Genomic DNA, 22,287 nt, shown 5'->3' with positions numbered 1-22,287 from the left:
TGGGTGCAAAGTATGATAAGGAATTAACTAAAAACAAAAATGGCCTTTATACATTTCGCGTCCAAGGCCAGGTCTATCATTTCCTCGAAGGATTACAGTCGCGCGATGCTAAGGCTTCTGGTATTCAGTTATATTTCTTTGATACCGATGAAGAGCTTGCCAGAAAAGTTGATGGATCTCCTAAGTTAAGAGAACCTACTCTCAGGCTGCTTCTGCGTATCCTTGCAGACAACCCTTATGCCAAGTTCTTTAAAGATTTACGCAGCATGCCGAATCTTGATGATCACAGGATCGTTCTCAACTGCAATGTGAGTCTGGATCAGCGTGTATATAATCTCCCAACCGCTTCACAGGTTGCAGCGATATGGACTGGAGATGGTGATGAATCCACAAATGCTTCCGCTCATATTCAGGTCTATAGTCACTCAGATACAAGCCATAAGATCAAGCATTTTTACTCTTGCTATGACTCTCTGCAGTATCCTTTGTTGTTTCCTCGCGGGGAATGTGGATGGCATCCTGGTATCCAGCGGGTTCAAGAGCACAGCAAAAAACGCAGCTCGCGTACGTGTGAAGACCAAACCATTGTTGACCCGGCATCTCTTGCCAATGCTTCGCAGTTGATTGACTCGAAAGAAAGAGGCAGGTTTTCTCCTATTTAGCTTCTTATCTTTTGTGCTTCTCGTTGCTAATTCCTCATATCGTATCTTTTACATGCTTTTAGCTGCTGAGCGTGGCAAGCGGCAGAAAAACAATGTCACTGCAAGGGAATACTACTGCTATAAACTACAGATGCGGCAGAATGATGATAGCATGCTGTTGCATGCACTGAGACTGCTGCAATAGTACTCTGTTGATATCTATGTAAAGATAGAAACATCAAGACTTGCTTTCCACAGAAAGAAACAAAATGAAATCCGAACAGAGGCATTAAAAGGTATAATGGATAGTGTTTCATCTGGTGAAACATCAGGTTCTAGAGTTGGCCGAAGAGTTCTTTTGCCTGCCTCTTTTATTGGTGGTCCACGAGATATGAGACGTCGGTACCTCGATGCAATGTCTTTGGTACAGAGATATGGTAAGCCTGACATCTTTTTAACTATGACATGCAATCCAAAGTGGAGAGAAATTCAAGACAATCTGATGTATAAAGAAAAGGCGCATGATCGACCCGATTTACTTTCCCGAGTATTCAGAGCAAAGTTTGAGTTGCTAAAGGCTGAAATCTTGAACAAAAAAATTTTTGGGGATGTTGCCGCTTGTGTTTATGTCATCGAATTTCAAAAACGAGGTTATCCACATGCTCATATGCTGCTGATTTTAAAACACAGATTTAAGCCACTCAATCCTGAAGCTTATGATAGGATCGTATGTGCTGAATTGCCAGACTCCACTAAGTTTCCTCACTTGCATTCTCTTGTGGTCAAACATATGATCCACGGCCCTTGTGGAAAAATGAATGCTCACAGCCCTTGTATGAGAGATGGTCTGTGCAAAAATCATTATCCGAAAGAATTCTGCCCACAAACGTCGCATGCTGAAGATTGTTATCCTTCTTATCGTCGATGAAATGATGGCAAAAGGGTTAAGGTGAGGCGTTATGATTTGGATAATAGATGGGTTGTACCCTATAATCCATATCTTCTTGCTTTATTTGACTGTCACATGAATGTGGAGATCTGCTCCACAATCAAATTAGTTAAGTATCTCTACAAATATATATTCAAAGGGCATGATCTTGTTAACTTTCACATTATAGCTCAGAATACCTCTGATGATGTTGATGAGATTCGAGAATTCCAGCAGGGTAGATGGGTTTCACCTCCAGAGGCTTTGTGGCGTATCTATGGCTTCCGCTTAAATGAAATGACTCCTGATGTTTACACTCTTCAGGTGCACCTTCCTGATCAGCAATACGTCTCTTTTGATAGAAATGCTGATCTTTTAAACCTTTTGAGCCAAATAGATTTGTCAAAGACTATGTTAACAGAATTTTTTGAAATGAACAAGACTAATAAAAAGGCTCAGGACTTGAAGTGCCTATATCGAGATTTTCCTCAGTATTTTGTCTGGGCACCAGCAAAGAGAGCATGGTCCGAGAGGAGCAGAAGAAAAGTTATTGGCAGATTGGTTACCGTTAGCCCAAGTGAAGGTGATAGATATTATCTAGTTATTATCGCATGTTCGTTGTCCTACATCTTTTGATGATTTATTAGCTGTTGAAGGCCAAACGATGAGCTCATTTAGAGAGGCGGCGTTAAAGCTTGGCTTGTTAAATTGTTAAATTCTGATTCGTACATAGAGGATACACTTGAAGAAGCCGCTGGCTTTCAAATGCCTTCGTCCCTCAGGTTTCTCTTTGCCACTCTTTTGTTGTGTTGTTCTCCAGCCAATCCACGCTTTCTTTGGGAAAAATTTGAAGCTGAGATGTCCAGAGATTTTCTGCGATCTCATCCCTCTCATGAGTATTGTTCTGATGAAATCAGAAGAAAAGTATTGCTGGATATTAATAAGACGCTTGAGCAGATGGGCCGACATATTACTGATTATCATTTACATTCAGATTGTTTTAGCCTTAAATGTCAAGACCGTGTAACCAAAGAGGTTGACAATGAAAGGAATATCGAAGTTACGCCAGAAGATTTACTTATATCTTCAAAGTTGAATGCAGAGCAGAGGTATGCATATGATTTGATCCTCCAGTCAGTTTTCTCTTCAGAGGGGAAGGCATACTTTGTCGATGGCCCCGGAGGGACCGGTAAAACATTCTTGTATCGTTCTCTCCTTGCTACCTTGAGATCACAGGGATATATTGCAATTGCTGTTGCGACTTCCGGTGTTGCAGCTTCCATTCTACCTGGTGGAAGAACGGCACATTCCAGGTTCAAAATTCCACTGGACTGTTCAAGAAATAGGACTTGCCAGCTAAGTAAGCAGTCCAGCACTGGCAAGCTAATTGCTGAATGCAAACTGGTTCTTTGGGACGAAGCTTCAATGGCACGAAAAGAGACCATCGAAGCTTTTGATGAATTGCTCAGAGATATAATGGAATCCAATGAGCCTTTCGGAGGTAAAGTCGTTGTATTTGGTGGTGATTATCGACAGACTTTGCCTGTTATTCAAGGAGCCACCAGAGACCAGTTAGTTGGCTCCAGTCTTGTTAGTTCGACACTATGGTCTAAAATGCTACGGTTGAGATTGACAGAAAACGTGCGCGCTCTCTCGGACCCTTCTTTCTCTCAATTCTTACTGAGAGTTGGTGAAGGATTAGAGCCTATGGATGAGGACAACCAGATGTGTCTTCCAAGCAATATCGTGGTTCCATTTGTTAACGCAGAAACATCTCTCAACAGGTTACTTCTGTTTTACATTCTCTTGCTTCTTATATTTTTTTTTCCGTGTTGGTGGTCTAGCAGCTTGTTTGGTCATATTGTTCAAATGATCTTTCTCTGTCAGGTTGCTACACTGTGTTTTTCCAGATTTGAACGCCTGCTGGAATGATCCTTACAAATTTATCAATAGATGCATTTTGACCCCTAAAAATGCTTCTGTTGACGATCTCAATGGGGTGATGATCAACAGATTCCCTGGACAGCTTCATGTTTACACTAGCTCAAATAGGACTTTGGATCAGCGACATCAGAGTGATTACGAAGATTTTTTAAATTCTCAGAATCCAAAGGGCTTGCCTCCACATAAGCTTCTGCTAAAGGAGAACTGTCCGCTGGTTTTACTAAGAAATTTAAATCCGCTTGAACGGCTATGTAATGGTACGAGACTTAATTGTCGACAGCTGCTATGACACACTATTTGTGCCGAAATTGCCTTTGGTCAGCACAGAGGGAAAACAATTTTCATACCAAAAATCCCATTGCAGACATCAGATACTGAAAAAAATGGTATCCCTTTCATAAGAACACAGTTTCCAGTTCGTCTGTGTTTTGCAATGACGATCAACAAAGCTCAAGGTCAAACCTTAGACTATGTCGGTATCTACTAACGAGAACCAGTCTTTTTGCATGGCCAGTTATACGTTGCCCTGTCAAGAGCCAAGTCTGCTGCTGCAGTGAAAGTTCTAATACTGCCTGGAACTTTTGATGATGTGAAACTGGATTGCAAGACAAGAAATGTTGTCTTTACTGAAATTTTAGAATTGTCTGGCTGATTGTGCATGCTTCAATGAACTATCTTTGATAATTAATTTAAGCTTAGTTTGTTTTCGTCTATTTATACTTTTACTCTTTTATTAATGTTTATCCTTACTTTTTCCTTTGCTATCCATTCTAAGATGGCTAATGTCGTACCTATCGAAGATGTTCCATTTGGAATGCATAAATGGACATCAAAGATTGTTGTCCAAGAGAAGCAGCAGGTGACTTCAGCAAGAAACACGCCAAAAAAGAAACAAAAATTTATTTTCGTTGATTCAGAGGTAGTAATCGTGTTTTCCTTTATCGACAAATGTGGCCTCTTCGCTTATTTGTTTAACTGTGCCATTGACACAAATATCATTTATGTCTTTCTTTTGAAGGGATCAAAAGTTGAAGGGATTATATTTAACATAGATATTCCTGTCATGAGCCCAAGGATTGAAGTTTATAAGAGTTATCTCATTTCCAATGCTGAGGTTAAAAGAATCCCTGCTGAATTCAAAACTCCAGAAATAAGTACACAACGGATTATTTCTGCTCGAACTGTTATTGAGGAGGTTATGCAGGAAGAGGATCTCATGGCCTGCAAATTTAGCTATACAGAGTTCAAAGATCTATCTCAATATATGGATCGAAAAGATAAATCTGTTGGTGAGATTTTTTTTTTTGTTATGCACATTTACTTCAGCTATCTATGCATTACATGGTGTTTTTTTTGTAAATTATCAGATGTTCTTGGAATCGTTGTTACTGCACTGGAGAAGAAGCTTGTCGTTCGAAAATCAGAGGAATCATATGTCCAAAAGTTTGTAATTGTCAATGAAGAGTAGGCTTTCTAATTCTGTTGATTCATTCTACATTCTATACAAGCTTTGAAATTTAGTCTTTTGGCAAATATCAGTAGCCTTTCGTTTTCAACAGCCTGCAGCCAATCATGCTGTCGATGTGGGATGCTTTCATTGAAAATGAGGGTGCACAAATTATAGCTGAGCTTCGAAACTATCCAGTTATCATTGGAAGGAGGCTCAAATATCCAATTACAATGGTGACTGAAATGCATCCTTTTTTTTACTGTACGTGCTTGCCATGAGATGTATAACAATATCTTTTTTTGCCTATAGGCGTTGCTCTGACGACTTGGTTTGACTCAGCTGTTCTTGTTGACCCCCCAGTACAAGAAGCCAGAGCGATGAAGAATTGGTTAATCTGTTATTTTTTTAGTGATTTGCTTGTTGAAGCTTTATTAGTTAGCTTGCCTTCTTGCTCATAATGTTGCTTATTTTGCAGGGCAATGAGAAATTACAAAATGCTTACAAATATTGTTAACCAAGAGACATATAACCGTTATAACCCTGATATCTCTTTCCAAGCGGATCAGAAGATCACCGATATAATAAATATCACGCCGAGCCAAAGGGTAATGCATTCATTTCTATCAAACAATTTGTTGATACCAGTGCAACTGAACAGCTGCTTTACTCATTTGGCTCTTATTTTTCAGGCTGTTTGGGTGAAAGCGTTGTTCTCGTTTGAGAATATCTTTCAAAAATTCTGGTATATGGGTTGTGAAAAATGCTTTCGCTTGACAATTGCTGATCATGGAGTTACCTTTATGTGTAATACTTGCAAGAAAAAATATAAAGCACAACCAAGGTCTTTTACGTGGTGCAGCTTATTACTTCCATTTCCAGATGCATTTTTTTCAACTTATTTATATCTATCACTGATTTGGAAACTTCCCCAAACAGATGTCGACTTGATGTTGACTTAACTGATGCCACTGGAACCATTACAGCTACGCTCTTTGGTGACTTAGCTGAATAGCTTTTGTCATTTACAGCTGTTGAAGTAATGGAACATTTTAATCAGGTCAGCTTTCTATCATATCTAGCAACAAAATATGGATACAGTTTAGCCGTGCCCAATGTTTGGTCTTTTTGAACATTCTGCAGAATATAGAGGTTCCATTGGAGAAGCTAGATCAGGAGCTCAAATCAAAAATATTTATAGCTCACATCAAGCCTGTCCAGACCCCACTGGCAGATGGAAAATGCCGCTATACAATGCAGCACTATAAAGAGTATTCCAGCATAGACTCTCCTCCAGCAAAGATGCCGGCCGAATGCTCCTCTTCGAGAGCTAAAACTTCTCTCATTCAGAGATTCAGTGAATCTGATGATACTCAGGAAGCTGACCTGCGTACTGTCGAGGCCAATGCACTAAAAAAACCTAAGTTGAATTAAAGCGCCTATCCATGGTGTAACTCAAACTCCTCTTTTTCAAATGTCTCATAGTGAATGTTTACTGATAGGTCTATGAAATCTGATTTTGAAACTCATTTTGCATCGGTTCATGCTTTGTATTGGCCTTGACAGTAATTTTGACGCTCTGCCAACCTCAGAATGACTATATCCATTAGTTGTTCTTGCTTATCGTTTTGCAGTATTGAATGCTTCAATTGTTAGCTCCTTCGCAATGTCTTCTGTTGTGCCGCGTCTGCAAGTATAGTTTCGCATTGATCTGCTGTTCAATGCAGCACTTGCCTTCGTCTATATTTCCAGCATAACTCAATACTTTTGTTACTTTACAATTAGCAAAACTCTCCTTGCATTTTTGTTATATCACAATCTTATTCCAACTTACCTCATCTATCCTCTCCAAAAAAACGAAAGCACCATTAGTGTGCCTGCTGTGATTTTTTACGTGTTTTGTTTTCCAATGACCAGTAATGGTTCAACTGTTGTCATTAAATAGTTAATGAGTCCCAAGAATTTTAAGCATGCTGTCTCTATAACCAATAGGACGCTTTCAAGTATTAACTCAATCATTTAATTTAATCTCACTGTTCACCTGACACCATCACAACAAACTTATTCGATTTTACGTGCTTCTCCTATATATACCCAAACAGCAAAACACCTACTGCAACATAGAGTAAAGAGGCACAAATTGCATTTCACTTTTAGCTAGGAATTAAAAAAAAAAAGCAGTCCCGTGAGACTGTTACCTCATCCAATTCGCCAGCAAGAAATACTACATTTCATTCATGCTGCTTCTTTTTCAGATTGAACGTGCCTGACCAGGTATATCCTTACTGTCTGTATTGGCTGTCGTTATTGCAAATATGTCTTATCTCAGCTTTCATAATGTTTGAATTTCTTTACAAATTTTAGATATTTCCTCCTCAGTTCCAAGCAATCCTCATTAAGCACCAGTGCAATCAAATTACTCTGCGTGAGGGCTACAAAACATGGATCATTAAACTCAACAGACAGTGGTTTGGAGATGGATGGCAGGAATTCTGTCGCAGCAACATCCTCAGGCAAAGTGATTCTTTCTTGCTCCGTCATTCTGGAAGTTTAGTTTTTGATGTGATTCATTTCTCAGAGGACCGTCAGCAAGCACGCATGCCATGGACAGATCCATTGCCTAATATTCTACATCTAAAGCCGTCCTTTGGATCAGAAAGTTAGCCTTGCTCTTTTTTGTCTGATTGCACTCGTTATTTGTTTTTTTTTTCAGACGATTCTGCTTGCTTGCCTCATATGTATATAATCTTCGCAGTAAATGGAAAGCTAAGAATTGTACGACAGCGAGTTTTATTATCAATGAAACCAGACTTTGCAAATAACTTAATTGAAGGAGCGTGTTTCTATCAGATTGTTACAGGGAACACTCGACATAAATTTGTAAGTTTTTTTTTTTTTTACTTTTAAATGCATCTTCCCCTGATTATTCTGCAGCAATGTTAACGATGTTGAGTGTGCCACCAGAAAATTCCCAGATTTACGCTTCACTGCTTACCTGGTGACAAAACACCTTCTGTTACTCTGAGGACTGGAAACAAAACAATAACTGTTACCATGCATGGAAGGCAGTTTATAGATAACTGGGACATTTTTGCTGTTGAGCACCAACTTGAACTGGGTGAAATTTTAGCTTTCCTTCCTGAATCAAGCTACACCTACAATGTTCTAATCTTTGACAAATATGGTGTAGAAAAGCAGTTCTCATGGTATCACAGTTTCCATGTTTACTCCACCATGAAGAATGAATCAATTTAGATCAATCAAAAATAGCAGCTTCCCTGCATCATGTTTCTTTTTTTCAAGCGTTTACTATAAGGATTCCTTTCGCTTATATATTATTCCATTCTCTTTAGCTTCTTTTTCTTTGCCAGCTTATACTTAACGAATGAAAAACTCTCTTGCTGAAAAAATTACCCACAACACATGGCTTCTTAGACATTTCTATAACCATGCTAGGAATCCAAAAAAACTTTCAACCGAAGTAGTTCCCTTCAATCATGGATTATCCAGGTTACTCAGCAGTGCTATGGTCAGGCAGGAAATTTCTGGTCTTAAGATTGCCAAGCATAGCCCAGCACTGTCTCATCTCTTTTTTGCAGATGATACGTTGATTTTCTGTAAAGCTAACAAAGAGGAAGCTGCAAAGGTGATGAAGCTGTTGGAGCTGTATGGGAAGGCTTCTGGACAAATTATAAATGCTGAAAAGTCTTCTGTCTTTTTTAGTAAGAACACAAAGGAAGGGGAAAAGGCAGAAATTTTGGATACTTTGGGAGGCATGAGGGAAGCTAAGCAGAGCAAATATCTGGGCCTACCACTGGTTATAGGAAGACCAAAAAAACAAGTGTTCAGCTACATTAAGGAAAGGGTCATTAGAAGATTGGGGGGATGGAAGGAAAGGTTGTTGAGCAATGCAGGTAAGGAAGTTCTTTTAAAATCTGTGATTTTAGCTTTACCAGCTTATGCCATGAATTGTTGCAAATTGCCAAAAGGTTTATGTGTGGACATTTGTAAAGAAATGGCAAAATTTTGGTGGGGGGATAGGGATGATATTAGGAAAATTCATTGGATGGAGTGGGGGAAGTTATCTGAGGTTAAAGGGAGGGGGGTTGGGTTTTAGAGATTTGCAGCAATTCAATACAGCAATGCTTGCAAAGCAATTATGGAGGATTTTGACAAGGCCAAATCTGTTAGTCAGTAGGATTGTTAGGGGGAAGTATGTTAGAGGATCCTCCTTTTGGGAAGTGAATATCAATGCTGGGGATTCTTGGGTTTGGAAAAGCTTTCTCAGTGCTAGGGAGTTGCTAGAAGAAGGGGTGAGGTTGAGAGTTGGGGATGGCAAGCAGATTGATATTTGGGAGGATAAGTGGCTGTTAGATCAGGAGTATGGGAAAATCAGATCATGTAAACCTCAACCGTGTCATATACAAAGAGTGCATGAGTTGATATCTGATGGGAATTGGAATGTGGATATGATTAGAGAAGTTTTTGAGAAGGAGGATTGTCAAAGAATACTTGATATTCCAATTAGTAAGTGTGGTGGTAAGGACAGGCTAGTATGGAGTTTTTCTAATTCAGGGGAGTACACTGTGAAGACTGGCTATGCAGTGGCTAAAGACTTGCAGTGGAAAAAAAAGGGGGTGTGCCAGCAACAGGGGAGTAGTAGTAGGAATGAATTTAAGTCAGGGGTGTGGAAATTGCTATGGGGTTTGAACGTTAAACATAAGCTGAAACACTTTGTGTGGAAATGCCTGCAGCGAATTTTGCCAGTAAATGAAACAGTTAGGAGAAGGACTGGACAAGGAGATGATAGGTGTTGTTGCTGTGGAGAAAGGACAGAAACTCTTGAGCATATGTTCTTTTTCTGTAAGCATGCGGAACTGATTTGGAAGTTTGCTCCAATTAATTGGGAGGGGTTGAATGAATACAGATATAGTTTTTGGCATTGGTGGGGTAGTCTGATGGAAGCACAGGTTAGAAAGGAGGGAAGGGAACACATTGAGCTGACCATTAATGTGCTTTGGCAGATTTGGAAGTCCAGGAATTTGATTCAATTTAATAGGGAAGGGAGATGTCCAGGCTTGACAAGTAATAAGGCTGTTCAGGAATGGTTAGAATTCCAGAATGTTTCCATAGTAAAGATGGAGGATGACGAAAAGGGTAGGGGAATTGAAAGAGGACCTGTGAAATGGGAGCCACCTCCAGAAAATGTTATATGTTTAAATACTGATGCAGCTATCAAACAAATTGGTGCAAAGGCCAGTTGGGGAGTTGTGGCTAGATGCATGGAAGGGAAGTTAAGAGGAGCTTGGGCTAGGTGTGAAGACAGGAGGGGCATTCCAATTGTTGAGGAGGCAAGAGCTGTCCGGCATGCGCTTGTCTTGGCCAAGCAGAATGGGTGGAGAAACATTATTATTCAAACTGATTGCAAGAGAATTGTGGATCAGATTAGAGACGGAAAGTTGAATGACCATTTAGCAGGTGCTGTCCTTTTTTATATTATGGCACTCAGCAAGGACTTTAGTTCTTGCCTGTTTTCGTTTGTCAAAAGAGAAGGGAATAATGTTTCCCATCAATTGGCAAAGTTTGCCTTAAAATTAGTTTCTGAGATTGCTTGGAAGGAGTCTTTTCCAAGTTGGCTGAGTAGTATAGCCAAAATGGATGTAGGGGCCTTTGCTCCAAACCTTGGTTCTTCTGTTTTCAAGTAATGCAATTGTTATCATTTGGAAAAAAAAAAAAAAGTAGTTCCCTTCAATCTGGGCATATTTACACCTTGCGCACGGTGAACATCTCCTAGTCTATTTTAACAGGCTAACTGAAACTTGAGCATAGAAGTCAAGCATAACTTGGAACCGAAACAGCTTCAGCCCATTCGGGCTTTTGGAGTCAAGCTTTCACAACCTCAAGCTCGGTTGAATTTGAAGGAGAACTTCATGCTTTAGGCCCATACTGTAATGTTCATACATGGCTGACAAAGATATTAGGATTTCGGGTCTAGTTCAGGTTAATTAAATTCACAATTAATACAAAATGATATATAATACATATTTAATAATATATCTTGAAATGAATTATAAATTGTATACGTTGTTCTCTATAAGTTTTACAATATAATTTGCTCAACTGTGCTTTAATTGAACTAAACTTAATGAAATTGAAGCTCGCTTCAATATTAAATCGGACCTTATATTTAAAGCCCAAACTCACCCAATCAATTCATACATGAGATTTGATTTTTTTTTTCGAGCTCGAAATCATTGACATTTCTATTATTCTATGCTATATTAAGCTTGTTCTATTGTAAGTCTGCCCTGAATAAGATATTTTTTTTATACTTAAATGTAAATTTTTGTCTATCGCATACTATATAATGATTAGAAAGTTAAAAAGTATGTGGGTTGTTGATTTTCTATAAGAAAAAAATGAAGACAGTGGATACTCTCTTCAGCATATCACATGGCAAGTTAAAATTTTGAGCATTTTTCATTGGAAGTATGTATATCCAAATTAAGCATTCGTACGTTCACTTTTCAACCCAAGGCTTAGACTTGTCAAGCCAACTCACGAAATCGACTACTAACCTATCCTTTGGTTGAGAAATGATTTTGGATTCACCGCCATCATAAACCAGCAGCATACTCAGTGTACATGTTCATCAAACTTAAAGATCGCCGATACTTTGTACCGCATGAAATACTCAGTATCACTTTTCTAATTGCAGCTCAGACTACTCAATGTCACTTTTATATTTATGTCAAGTAAACTGTTTATTTAAGTTTTTTTTGCCCTTACGTGATAAGTGAGATTATCACTGGATTTGGCATCGAATAATAGCATCGAGAATCCCAACTAACTTTGCACTCAATTTACAGTTGTAGGCTTTTAGTCCCATCAATGAAGAGAATTAACGGATTATGGGTTATTTGGATTTTATCCATATTAAATATTATATTATATGTTTAAAAATTATCCCTAATTTTAAAATATTTTTAAAAAATAACTAATCTTATCTTAATGATATCTAAAATAACTATAAAAAATAACTAATCTTATGTTAACGGCATATGTCTTCTATCAAATTATTATATAGAACTATAGTAAAATCTTTTTCAAATCACAATTATTAAAATCTTACATATTCCATAAACTACTTCCTTTTAACACCATATCTAATTGGTATTCAAATTGTTCATCATCTTTTCCCTTAATTTTGAATTAACTTAGTGAAAAAAAAAGAAATAATTGTTACACCAACAGATTGCTGGATTGCTGGATTTTTTCTACTTAATTAAATGTGAATATATACTTCTAGGTTTATGGTCATTATAAAAATTTAAATTATCTAAAAGAATATTTATAAAAAAGAATATCTACCAAGTTTTTGATATGAAAAACATTATTTGATCTATACTATCATATTATAGTGAAAGTATGTAAACGCATTTTTAAAAATTAGTAAATAATTGAGCATTTCGAATACACTAATTTTTTTAAAGTTAATATGAATGAACATGTAGGATTGTTGATAAATTTCATATTTGTATAAATTCATAATAAATTTTAAAAAAATCGTGCTAAAGTACGGATAAAATTCTAGTTATTAATGAATATAACTGCCATGGACTCAATCAACCATCATCTTTTGAACTTGTGGTGACAAGATCTCAACCTATTTAAAGAGATTTTGTATGCATTACGTGTCTATATCATACATTGCTTGCGCCTTCAACGTGCAAACATTTTTCTTTTTTTTTTCTATTTTTGAGATGGATATGTATTCTAACACTTTTTTTTTCTCGAAACGTTAAATTACTTGTTTTGATTAAAAGATGACTTTACTTGTATTGATCTCGAAAGTAAGATTACTTGTATTCTAACACTTTCAAATGGTTAAATCTTCACTATATAATACTGTGTACCTGAAAAGTATTACCTGACATTTCATGTGATACCTAATTATTAATATACGCTCACAAATCGCATCTCTTCGAAGTGAGTCCTTAATATTGGTCCAAATCAACACAACGGGGACTAACAATTATTACTTGGGATCGTCTCATTGGCAAGTGTTTTGACAAGAGATTATTTGAAATATTATTTCGAATAATTATTGCACTACTTTTTATTATGTAATGTATGTAAGACAAAAAATAATTATAAATATAAAAAAATGTGTTAAAAATTATATGTATAATGCAAGCAAATAATTTTTCATCAAAGAATGGCGATCCAAGCTCGAGTGATGAGGACCTAAATGAGATAATCAAGAGGATTAACGACCTCATGTGCAGTTGTTTTGGGGCACTTTTTATGATGGTAATAGGCTTTTTATGTCGGGCCTCAAAATTTTTCGGCTCCGTTACTACCTATCCAAGAAAGTATAAATGTGAGCTTGCCCATTTGAAATACTAATGGCAAGCGCGATAGAGAAGCCCAGCCGAAATTTTGTTTGTTTTTTGAGGACCCAGCCATAAGTTAGAACTTGTCAAGACTAATTTATCAAATGAAATCATTGCCCATCAAAGAAAGTATATATTCTATCGATTTGTTTAATGGGTGCCTAGATATATATCGGGGTGGCAATGGGTCGGGGGATGATTTCCCATCAAAGAAAGTATATATTCTATCAATTTGTCTAATGGGTGCCTAGATACATATCAGGCTGGCAATGGGGCGGGGGATCTTTCCCCCATCCCCCACCCCGTTGTCAAATAACTCCCCCCATCCCCCATCCCTTCCTCCGCCCCTTGTCCCCCACCCCCCGCCTCGCCCCCGCCCCGTGTCTCCCACGGTCCCCCGCAGGGAAAGAAATTGAAGTGGAAGACTTCGTCTGTCAAAGTGCCTTCAGACACTTTGTAGTTAAGGGGAGGCTTGTTTGTGACGCTTCCTTTACTCGCTGGAGGCTCTCTTGCTAGATCAGTGGCTAATGGAACAGAGACGATAGTGCCCAGGCTGGGAGCAAGAGCGTGAGTTGCGGTCGATCTGGAGGTGAGATATAGTCCGTCAAGAAAAATGGTGACCTCTGTTTATGTGTCTCAAAGTCTGTTGCTTTTGATCCAATTGCTGAGGACCAACTTGCCGGCGAGATCGCTGCCTTGGAACAGCTAGACACCAACGATTTGGATATGTTGCGAGAGCGGCGGCTTGCATTGGTGGTGGAAACGATGTGCCGATGTGCTGCCAGGCAGTGCGGACAGCAGCCGTGCAGCTAAGGGAGGAGGAGATGATGGCGACGGGTTGAACTCAAATTTGGAAGAAACCGTGATCTACTGCCCAGACTGGTTTGCAAGTATATTTTTAAACCAATAGAAGAAGATAGACGCAAGTCCCACACAAAGAAGAAAGGAAGAAAAAGGAAGAAAGGAAGAAAAAGGAGCTGATGGTGGATGGCTTGACCTGCAGCTCGAAGAAAAATTTACGATTGTTGTATATATATATATATATATATATATATATTAATTAATGTACACCGGGGACGGGGCGGATGTATGTATGTTGCCCCGTCCCCCGCTCCGTTTTAAGACGGAGGATATATTTTGCCCCCGCCCCCGTCCCCATCCCCCGTCCCATTTTTACCCTCGCGGGTGCTCGTTCCCATTGTCATCCTTAAATACATATATTTCAAATGTCATATTTTTTAAAATGTAAAGTTGATTAAAAATATATATAAATATAATAGATGATAGGTAAAATTAAATAGAAAAGTATATAAATGCAAGAGAGAGTAGTAATTATTAATATATGTATATGCTTAATAAGTTAGGTGAAGTTTAGATATGTTAACAACTGTCCAATATTAGAAAAATCCATATACTATATTATGTACTACTAATTAAAGTCAATTTTTAGTTTCAAATATGTTTGAAAAATGTAGGGAGAAGAAGGAAATTATCCTTGTGGTATATCTTACCGGTAACAAGGGATACATTTCTAATATGTTAACCGCACACAGTTCGTATGCCCTTCCATTTCTTACAACAATGTGTGTTAATTTCTATGTGGTAAATGAGTCAAAAACTACCTTTTTTTTTGTTTGAATTGTGGATTATTTTCAAAAATTTATTTGGCTGCATCATCAATACAAAAATTTATTTGGTTGTATCATTAATACATTTTTTAATTACCTTTTCATCTCACATACATCGTATCAAAAAACTATTATAGTGTTTTTTTTTTCAAAAAATTATTTCAAATGTTTGGATAGCAAATTATTCCAAAAAAATTTTTCGTTTACATCATAAACACATTTTCCAATCCACATTTTTATATTTTCAACCACATTTTTATCTCACATACATCACATCACAAAAAGTGCTACAGTAATTATTTCAAATAATAATTATTTAGAATAATACTCTATCCAAACAAATGCACAGTACTAGTAGTGTCTATCCAAACACTTTATTTTAAAACCCATCTTTCTCGCTGTCCATAGGATTTTATCCTGTTGTCGTCGGTGTTTGGAGATCAAGAACTTGCCATTTTAAAGCATTAACAATTTTACAACATCACTCTTATAGAACCAATTGAAATGTCAACATTTGTCATAATTATTTTGCTACTCTTTCCTACATGTTCTGATCCGTGGTAGTAACTGGAGGCGAATCCATCCAAACTCTATTATATTACAAGGTCATAGGCAGGGGCGGAGGGAAGGGGGGGGGCAACCGCCCCCCCCTCCAATTGTTAAAAAAAAATTTTTAAGTAAAAAAATTTTTATTATATTGTTTTGTCCCCCCAAATATTGATAAAAAATTTCACTTTGCCCCTCCTCCAATTGTTATAAAAAAATTTCTAAGTAAAAAAAAATTTTCTTATATTGTTTTGCCCCCCAAAATATTGATAAAAAATTTCACTTTGCCCCCTCCTAAGGACCCAAATAATAATGTTTGAAAGCTATTTGGACTTTATCCAAATAACAGAGACTCGCCCCCTTAATTACAATTTCTAGTCCGCCCCTGGTCATAGGTTCAAAGAGATAATTGGTTTGTTTGGATTGCTTCATATTTCCCCAATTTTATTTGCTTACATCATCTTTACAATTTCCAATACACCTTTTTATCTTCCCAATATCTTTTTATCTCACATACATCACATCACAAAAAGTGCTACAGTAAAAATATCCCAAATAATTCCAAATAACTTACAATCCAAACAGACCCATGGTACCAAACAAATTTACAATTCACCTGGAGTCACAATGGCACGGGTTCTAAGAGGTAATAATCCCGGACACGTGTCCTGACCCGGTGATAATAATTGGAAGTGAATCTATCTAAACTCTATATTACAAGATTACGGGTTCTAAAAGATAATGATCTCGAACAAGTTCACAATTTACCTGTAATCGCAAGGTCATGGGTTCTAAGAGGTAATGGTTCCGAATATCTATCCGGACTCATGGTAGTAATTGGATGAGAATCCATCCAAACTTTATATTTAAAAAAAAATACAAAATTCTCTACAAAAATACATAATAAAAATTTGACAAATATTTGGATAGATCCGGTCCACAGCACCACTCGTAGACCGGGTGGTTTAAAATGCAACACGTCATCAACAAGAATTGGATTCAAAAGTGAAGAACTTTTTCCTCTTTGACACACTATTCGTTCAACTATCTTCTTTACCTGCTTTCCTATCCAAAATCCACCGATTCCTCCGCTACCACCATAATCCCTTCCTCTTCCTCCTTACTCTCAGCAGATTTAGGCAGTGGCAATGGTTATTAAGACTGATCTGATTAGATAAGAACCCTTTTTCTTGTAATCAGACTTCTTAAAAAGGAAAAAAAAAAGACCAAAAAATTTTCATGAACCTACATGTTCAAAAATACTACATTAACCACATAAATAAGAAAATAATAATATCATCATCGCTTGGCTGGCCTATAGACTTGTTTGGTGGAACTAGCCAATTGCTAAAAAGAGTTTGATTCTGAAATTCAAAACCAAAAAAGCAACAATATCCATTGATACGATGAGTGTAAGCCAACAATCAAAAACTGTATAGTGGATAAGAGGAGTCGGATGATGCCCGTCTGCTCGCTGGAGTTTGTTGGGGATAGTGAGAAATTCAAAATTTTTCTTTTTTGTACTTTTTATTATATGTTACTTAATCTTAACCAATTTTGCATTTTCAATTATTGTATGCTGAAACCAGCGATTTATCGGGGCATTGAAAAAAGAAAAAAGCCAGCTATTATCATTCATAGCAGCCCAAATCCGTAGGAACCTAACCACAATATATTCTCTTCACTTCCACTCCTTAGAGACAGAGAGAGCAACAAGACAAAAAAAAAAAAAGAAAAATAAAAAACCTTGAATATAAAGGAAGATGGAAATGTAAGTGTTAAATTTCTTCAGGAAATTAAAAAGTAAGATGGATCTGGTTAAAATTTATTACTGGGAGGAACGGAGGGATAAAATCGTGGTGAGGAGAATCTATTGATTGAGGAGAAACGAGCTAGTAAGAGGTGCCAGTGGTGGCACAGGAGGAGCAAGTGAGCAAAATGTGGACCGCACGGTCTAGATGTGGGCCCGTAGACCAGGACTACTCAGATTTTTGCCTAAAAAGTCTTGGTCTCGCATTTAACTCAAAAGTCAAAGTCTCGGACTCTTTTTGCGCAAGCTTGTTAGTACTAGTTTCCTTCGCCTAGTGGTTTTCTTTGGGAACAAGATAATAATAAGAATAATAAAATAACAATAAAATATACGCTGAAATCTAAATACAAAATACATACAACTCCGTCTATATATATAGGGCCGCTGATAGAATGAGAGGTCTGCTTCTGATAGAATTGTAGAGAGAGTAACAAATAATTTAGAAATACAGTCGCGGCTCACTGGTACGCGAATATTGTCTGATAAAATCGTGAAAAAGTTGTAGAAAATCTAAATTCGAGTAGTTTCACTACTTTTTCGCCTAAATCTTAACGATTGCTTTGAATTTTTCTTGCTTCTGCCAAAAATTTCTGATTTTGGGATTTGGAGTTTTATTCTCTGTATCAAAGTGTAAATGGTCTGTTAATATCGCTGCTGATTATCGATTATATTTATAACCGTAGAAAAAATTTGGAAAATTAGGGAAGAAGAGGTAGAGATATAAAGCGGCGCTTTTGCGGCTTACCTGGAACGCTTTCTTACTGCGACTATGGAGTCTACTAAAGTGATCAAGGTTTGTTGGTTCTTTTATCCTTTTTTGTTTTAAATTTATATTCTCTTGTTATGGGGTTACCTTTACAGCTATATTTTGGTTTCTTCGGTTCTTAATTTGTTTTTTTTTTGGATGGATTTTGTGGTTAATTTGTTTTTACTGATTGGGGGTTTTGATAATTATTCAGTGGATTAACTGATTATTAGGGTTTTTGATACTTGGTGAGAGTGATTGATGAAAGTTTACTCACGTTCACGAATTGGGTTTGTTTCCCTGAATCATAACGGAAGGTTTCGTTTGCTCTCTTTTTTCTTCCCTCCCCTAGTGGGTTTAGAAGTCCAATCCTGAAGGGGGAGTGGTGACTGGCAATTTGTGGTGGTTAAATTCTCATTGGCTTTTGTGGATTGAGCGTTAGTAACCAATATGACGCTTGTGTTGCCGGGATATGATATATATTAGATCAGAAATAACGTTCATTGAGGCGATGCTTTTGTGCTGTTAATATATCGGATTGTGAATTTTATGTGTTGAAAGTATACTAATGTTTATACATTTACTCTGATGGGTTTAGCTCTTTAATTGATGGTTTTTCTGACCCTATATTAGAAAGGTGTATTCTTTCTGACAAGGAATGCATGACTAAACTATTTTCTGACCCTGTAGTACACCCCCTGTAATTCAGATTGAGGGAATTTTCTAAAGGCCATGTAGAAGTAGATTCGTGCAATAATACTAGTAATTTTTCTTTTCGGCATTCCAAGGACCAGTTTTTGTTGGTCCTTGACTCCTTGCTCACTATTGTTTAACCCATTTATTTGCTGCAGGTTAAGCATGGAGAAACACTAAGGCGTTTCAGTTGTCGGATTTTGAATGGGGAACTTGACCTTGATTTTAATGGGCTGAGAGAGAAGATCATTGGCCTTTTCAAGTTCACCCCTGATGCTGAACTCACTCTGACTTATGTGGATGAGGATGGTGACATAGTAACACTTGGTGACAATGAAGATCTGCGTGATGTGGTTAGGCAATCCCTGAATCCTTTGAGGGTTACTGTGAAGTTGAGTACTGAAAGCAGTGGCATGTCTTCTGCTAGAACTAGTGGAAGCTCTACACCTCTGAGATCTCCTCAAATGCCGCAGCTGTTGCAGAACCTCAGCTCTAATTCTTTGTTAAAATCTGTACCTGTGTCGATCCGTCAGATCATTGTAAAGATATGCGATGACTTGGCATCTACAGGCACTCCCTCTGCTCAAACTCTTACTGATTTGGTGCGAACTTTTTCAGAGATGGGGTTGCCCTATCTGAATCAACTATCAGATCTGCAGGCTGCTGCTAATGTTAGTAAGCAGGATGGGGCTTCTGGATGCACCACAAATGTTCCAGCATCTTCTCAAGAAGCACATGTTTCTGCTGCATTTGGACCTGAAAATCCATCTGCAAGAAATAAGGAGGTCTATCCTTCCATCGAATCAAAAGGTCCAGCAAATGGAAAGGAGAATGCTATCAATGGCAGTGGAGGTGTGAAGGCCTTAGCTAGAGAACTTCCTGGATTGGAGGTTCTTAAGGCTGCTCTTGAATCAGCTAATCATAAGCCACCTCATGCAACTGAGATTGATGCGGGTAAGGAGGAGGTTGATCGTCAGTCTGATGAGCAACCTTTATTTGGCAAGTTTGTGCCGTTTTCATCAACAAGTGTTCCACCCACTTCAAATACAGTTACTGGTGATAACAAGGAGGCCTCTGGCGATCCTAATGAGTTAATGGCAATGAAGCCTCTTGGTGCACTTGCTTTCCCAAGCTACCCTCCCAATGCAGTGTGGTCTAACCTGAGTTCTCACCTTAGAGACACTATTGGTGGGGCCAAGAATGTGTTGCAGACAGGTTTTGGTAGCTCTTTAGGCTCAAATGCAATTCCAGTGAATGAGTGTCCATTCTCAGGAGTACCTTTGGGTAACAGCCCAGTTCTTCCTCCACAGCCTCCTCCTTGTGTTGTCCAGCCTAGAAGGAATCATGGACTCTCTGATGACTCTGGAATTGCTTTCCATCGTGGTGTTCAATGTGATGGCTGTGGGGTGCATCCAATTACTGGCCCTCGCTTCAAGTCCAAAGTGTAAGAAAGGATGAATCTGTTTGGTTGGTTTTGCTGTAAGAAAGCATATGATTCTTATGATGCTTCCTATTTATGCAGGAAAGATGATTATGATCTTTGCAGTATCTGCTTTGCCCAAATGGGTAATGAAAGTGATTACATCAGAATGGATCGTCCTATATCCTATCGTCACCACCACCCCCATTCTTTCAGGGGATTTTATGATCTCGTATGTTTTTTAATGCTCCTGGAATTTTTTTTATTAGGTTCTACTTCTGTGTGTGATGCCATTTTACCTTCATTATATTCATCGTATTCTACTTGAATTGTTTTTCTGCTGTTGGTTCCAGAATAATCGGGTGCATGCTCCACTACAGCCACCAGCCTTCAGGTGTGGTGGGAAGGCCAGTCGGCATAAGCTAGACAGTCGTTTCATTCAGGATGTCAATATCCTTGATGGTACGATTATGGCCCCATCAACTTCATTCACCAAGATTTGGAAGATGAGGAACAATGGTTCTGTGGTGTGGCCTCAAGGAACACAGCTGGTTTGGATTGGAGGAGATAAGCTGAGTGATATATTTTCTGTTGACACAGAGGTTGGAAATGATTTGACTTTTTCTCCTTCAGTTCAATACTCCTGTTGATTTGCATTGTTAGCGTTATTTGATGTCTGTTTTGAGGACCTCATTTGGTGTATTGCTTGTCTGCATACTCTACCAGATTGCTTCTGCTGGTTTACCCGTTGAACAGGAACTTGACATTGCAGTTGATTTTGTTGCTCCGGATCGTCCGGGTCGGTACATTTCATACTGGAGGATGGCTTCTCCATCTGGTCAGAAGTTTGGCCAGCGTGTTTGGGTTCTTATCCATGTCAGTTAACATCTTTATTATAACTCTTTTCTTTTATAGTGTTATTGTTAATTCTGTTTAAGTGTATCCATAATGGTACAACAGGTCAATGCTTCCTCGAAGGAGCTGCAGCAGGAAGGTTTTCGAGGCTTTAATCTGAATTTGCCACCTATTAACAGTGGTATATCAGGCCCTGAAATTATTAATGTTAATCCCGAGCCTTTGGTGGTGGACAGCCTGCCTCAGGTCAATAATTCTAGTGGAGGCATGCACCTGGTGGAACCAGTTGTTGATGCCTCACCAGAGAAAGAACAGGAGGTGAACTTTCCCATAAATGACTCCTTGCTGGTTGGTGGTGCTGCATTAACCCCTGTTTCAGCAGTCCCTGCCTCTTTAGGTTCCTATCCCATCATTGATCTGTCTGAGGTTGCACCACCTGAGCTCACTCCTTTACCAGCTATTATTGGGGAGACTTCTGCTCAAGATGTGAAAGAAAATGCCGCCAAGGCAGAAGAGAGCCTCATTAAATATGTCAAACGGTCTGATGTGGAGGAGGCCCTCCTTAAAGAACTTGAAGACATGGGTTTTAAACAAGTTGACTTGAACAAGGAGATCCTGAGGCTCAATGGGTATAACTTGGAGAAATCAGTTGATGATCTTTGTGGCGTGTCAGGTTGGGATCCTATCCTTGAGGAGCTCCGTGATATGGTAATTTCTACTTGGGAAGGATAATGGTTCGGATATTTAATGTTCCCTCTGTCTGAGAGTGTGTTTTTTTTTGGGGGGGGGGGGGGGTTAATAGTTCATATATCTTATTTTATTTTATTTCATTTTTTTGAGTATGCACTGTTTTAGGTCAGCTTATTGGTTTATGATATATACAAACTGTGCATGCAGGGTTTCTGTGATAAAGCAACAAACCATAAATTGCTGAAGAAGAACAATGGAAGCATCAAGCGTGTAGTCATGGATCTTATTGCTGGAGAGAAGTGATTCTAGTCAGCTTGAGGACGAGTCATGTTATGGATAAATAAATATTGTCGTAGCGTCTCCTTTGGTGTTTTGAACTTAGTTGTGTGAATATTGGTCCTTTTATTTGGTTTTCTATGGCTCTGTAAAACCTGCTTGGTGCTGCTATCTTGTTTATATATACATTATGAACTATTATGAAGTGCTTCTGTTCTGGATGTTTATCTATAACTTGTAATCATTCAAGTTTATTGTGCACTTTATC

General features: G+C 38.2%; 3 protein-coding genes across 5 annotated transcripts; all 3 read left to right on the top strand.

The window, feature by feature from the left end:
* The first annotated feature begins 942 nt into the window (after window positions 1-942).
* Window positions 943-1,569, top strand: LOC113738941 (uncharacterized). The gene has a single exon (XM_027266206.1). The coding sequence runs from the start codon at window positions 943-945 to the stop codon at window positions 1,567-1,569; it is 627 nt and encodes a 208-aa protein (XP_027122007.1).
* Window positions 1,570-1,665: 96 nt separating this feature from the next.
* LOC113738940 (uncharacterized) lies at window positions 1,666-4,165 on the top strand. The gene is made up of 4 exons (XM_027266205.1): window positions 1,666-2,152; window positions 2,303-3,353; window positions 3,457-3,727; window positions 4,028-4,165. Exons 1-4 carry the CDS (start codon window positions 1,666-1,668, stop codon window positions 4,163-4,165), a joined length of 1,947 nt encoding a protein of 648 aa, XP_027122006.1.
* A 13,543-nt stretch (window positions 4,166-17,708) lies between these two features.
* LOC113739868 (protein JOKA2-like) lies at window positions 17,709-22,224 on the top strand. Of its 3 annotated transcripts, none has more exons than XM_072046001.1 (8): window positions 17,709-17,804; window positions 18,024-18,133; window positions 18,937-20,222; window positions 20,301-20,430; window positions 20,552-20,800; window positions 20,925-21,074; window positions 21,159-21,761; window positions 21,951-22,224. In XM_072046001.1, exons 2-8 carry the CDS (start codon window positions 18,110-18,112, stop codon window positions 22,044-22,046), a joined length of 2,538 nt encoding a protein of 845 aa, XP_071902102.1. In that variant the 5' UTR covers window positions 17,709-17,804; window positions 18,024-18,109; the 3' UTR covers window positions 22,047-22,224. The 3 variants fall into 3 exon arrangements, with proteins under 3 accessions (XP_071902102.1, XP_027123061.1, XP_071902103.1); XM_072046002.1 differs by having other exon boundaries at window positions 17,750-17,804; window positions 18,043-18,133; XM_027267260.2 differs by having other exon boundaries at window positions 17,718-18,133; window positions 21,159-21,726.
* The last annotated feature ends 63 nt before the right edge of the window (window positions 22,225-22,287 follow it).

Source organism: Coffea arabica, chromosome 4c (genome assembly GCF_036785885.1).
Source record: "Coffea arabica cultivar ET-39 chromosome 4c, Coffea Arabica ET-39 HiFi, whole genome shotgun sequence".
NCBI classification, from domain to species: domain Eukaryota; kingdom Viridiplantae; phylum Streptophyta; class Magnoliopsida; order Gentianales; family Rubiaceae; genus Coffea; species Coffea arabica.
Note: the sequence above shows the minus strand (reverse complement) of the source record. Positions and strands in the feature narration are given on the sequence as shown.

What these genes read in the sequence shown, in the direction of transcription:
- LOC113738941 (XM_027266206.1), top strand. Translation starts at nt 943, where the DNA reads ATGGATAGTGTTTCATCTGGTGAAACATCAGGTTCTAGAGTTGGCCGA.
- LOC113738940 (XM_027266205.1), top strand. Translation starts at nt 1,666, where the DNA reads ATGAATGTGGAGATCTGCTCCACAATCAAATTAGTTAAGTATCTCTAC. An exon ending in TACCGTTAGCCCAAGTGAAG is followed by an intron (nt 2,153 to 2,302) that starts GTGATAGATATT and finishes ATTCGTACATAG; the next exon opens with AGGATACACTTGAAGAAGCC. An exon ending in TAAAGGAGAACTGTCCGCTG is followed by an intron (nt 3,728 to 4,027) that starts GTTTTACTAAGA and finishes TTGCATGGCCAG; the next exon opens with TTATACGTTGCCCTGTCAAG.
- LOC113739868 (XM_072046001.1), top strand. Translation starts at nt 18,110, where the DNA reads ATGGAGTCTACTAAAGTGATCAAG. An exon ending in AGTCTACTAAAGTGATCAAG is followed by an intron (nt 18,134 to 18,936) that starts GTTTGTTGGTTC and finishes TATTTGCTGCAG; the next exon opens with GTTAAGCATGGAGAAACACT. An exon ending in TTGAGGAGCTCCGTGATATG is followed by an intron (nt 21,762 to 21,950) that starts GTAATTTCTACT and finishes CTGTGCATGCAG; the next exon opens with GGTTTCTGTGATAAAGCAAC.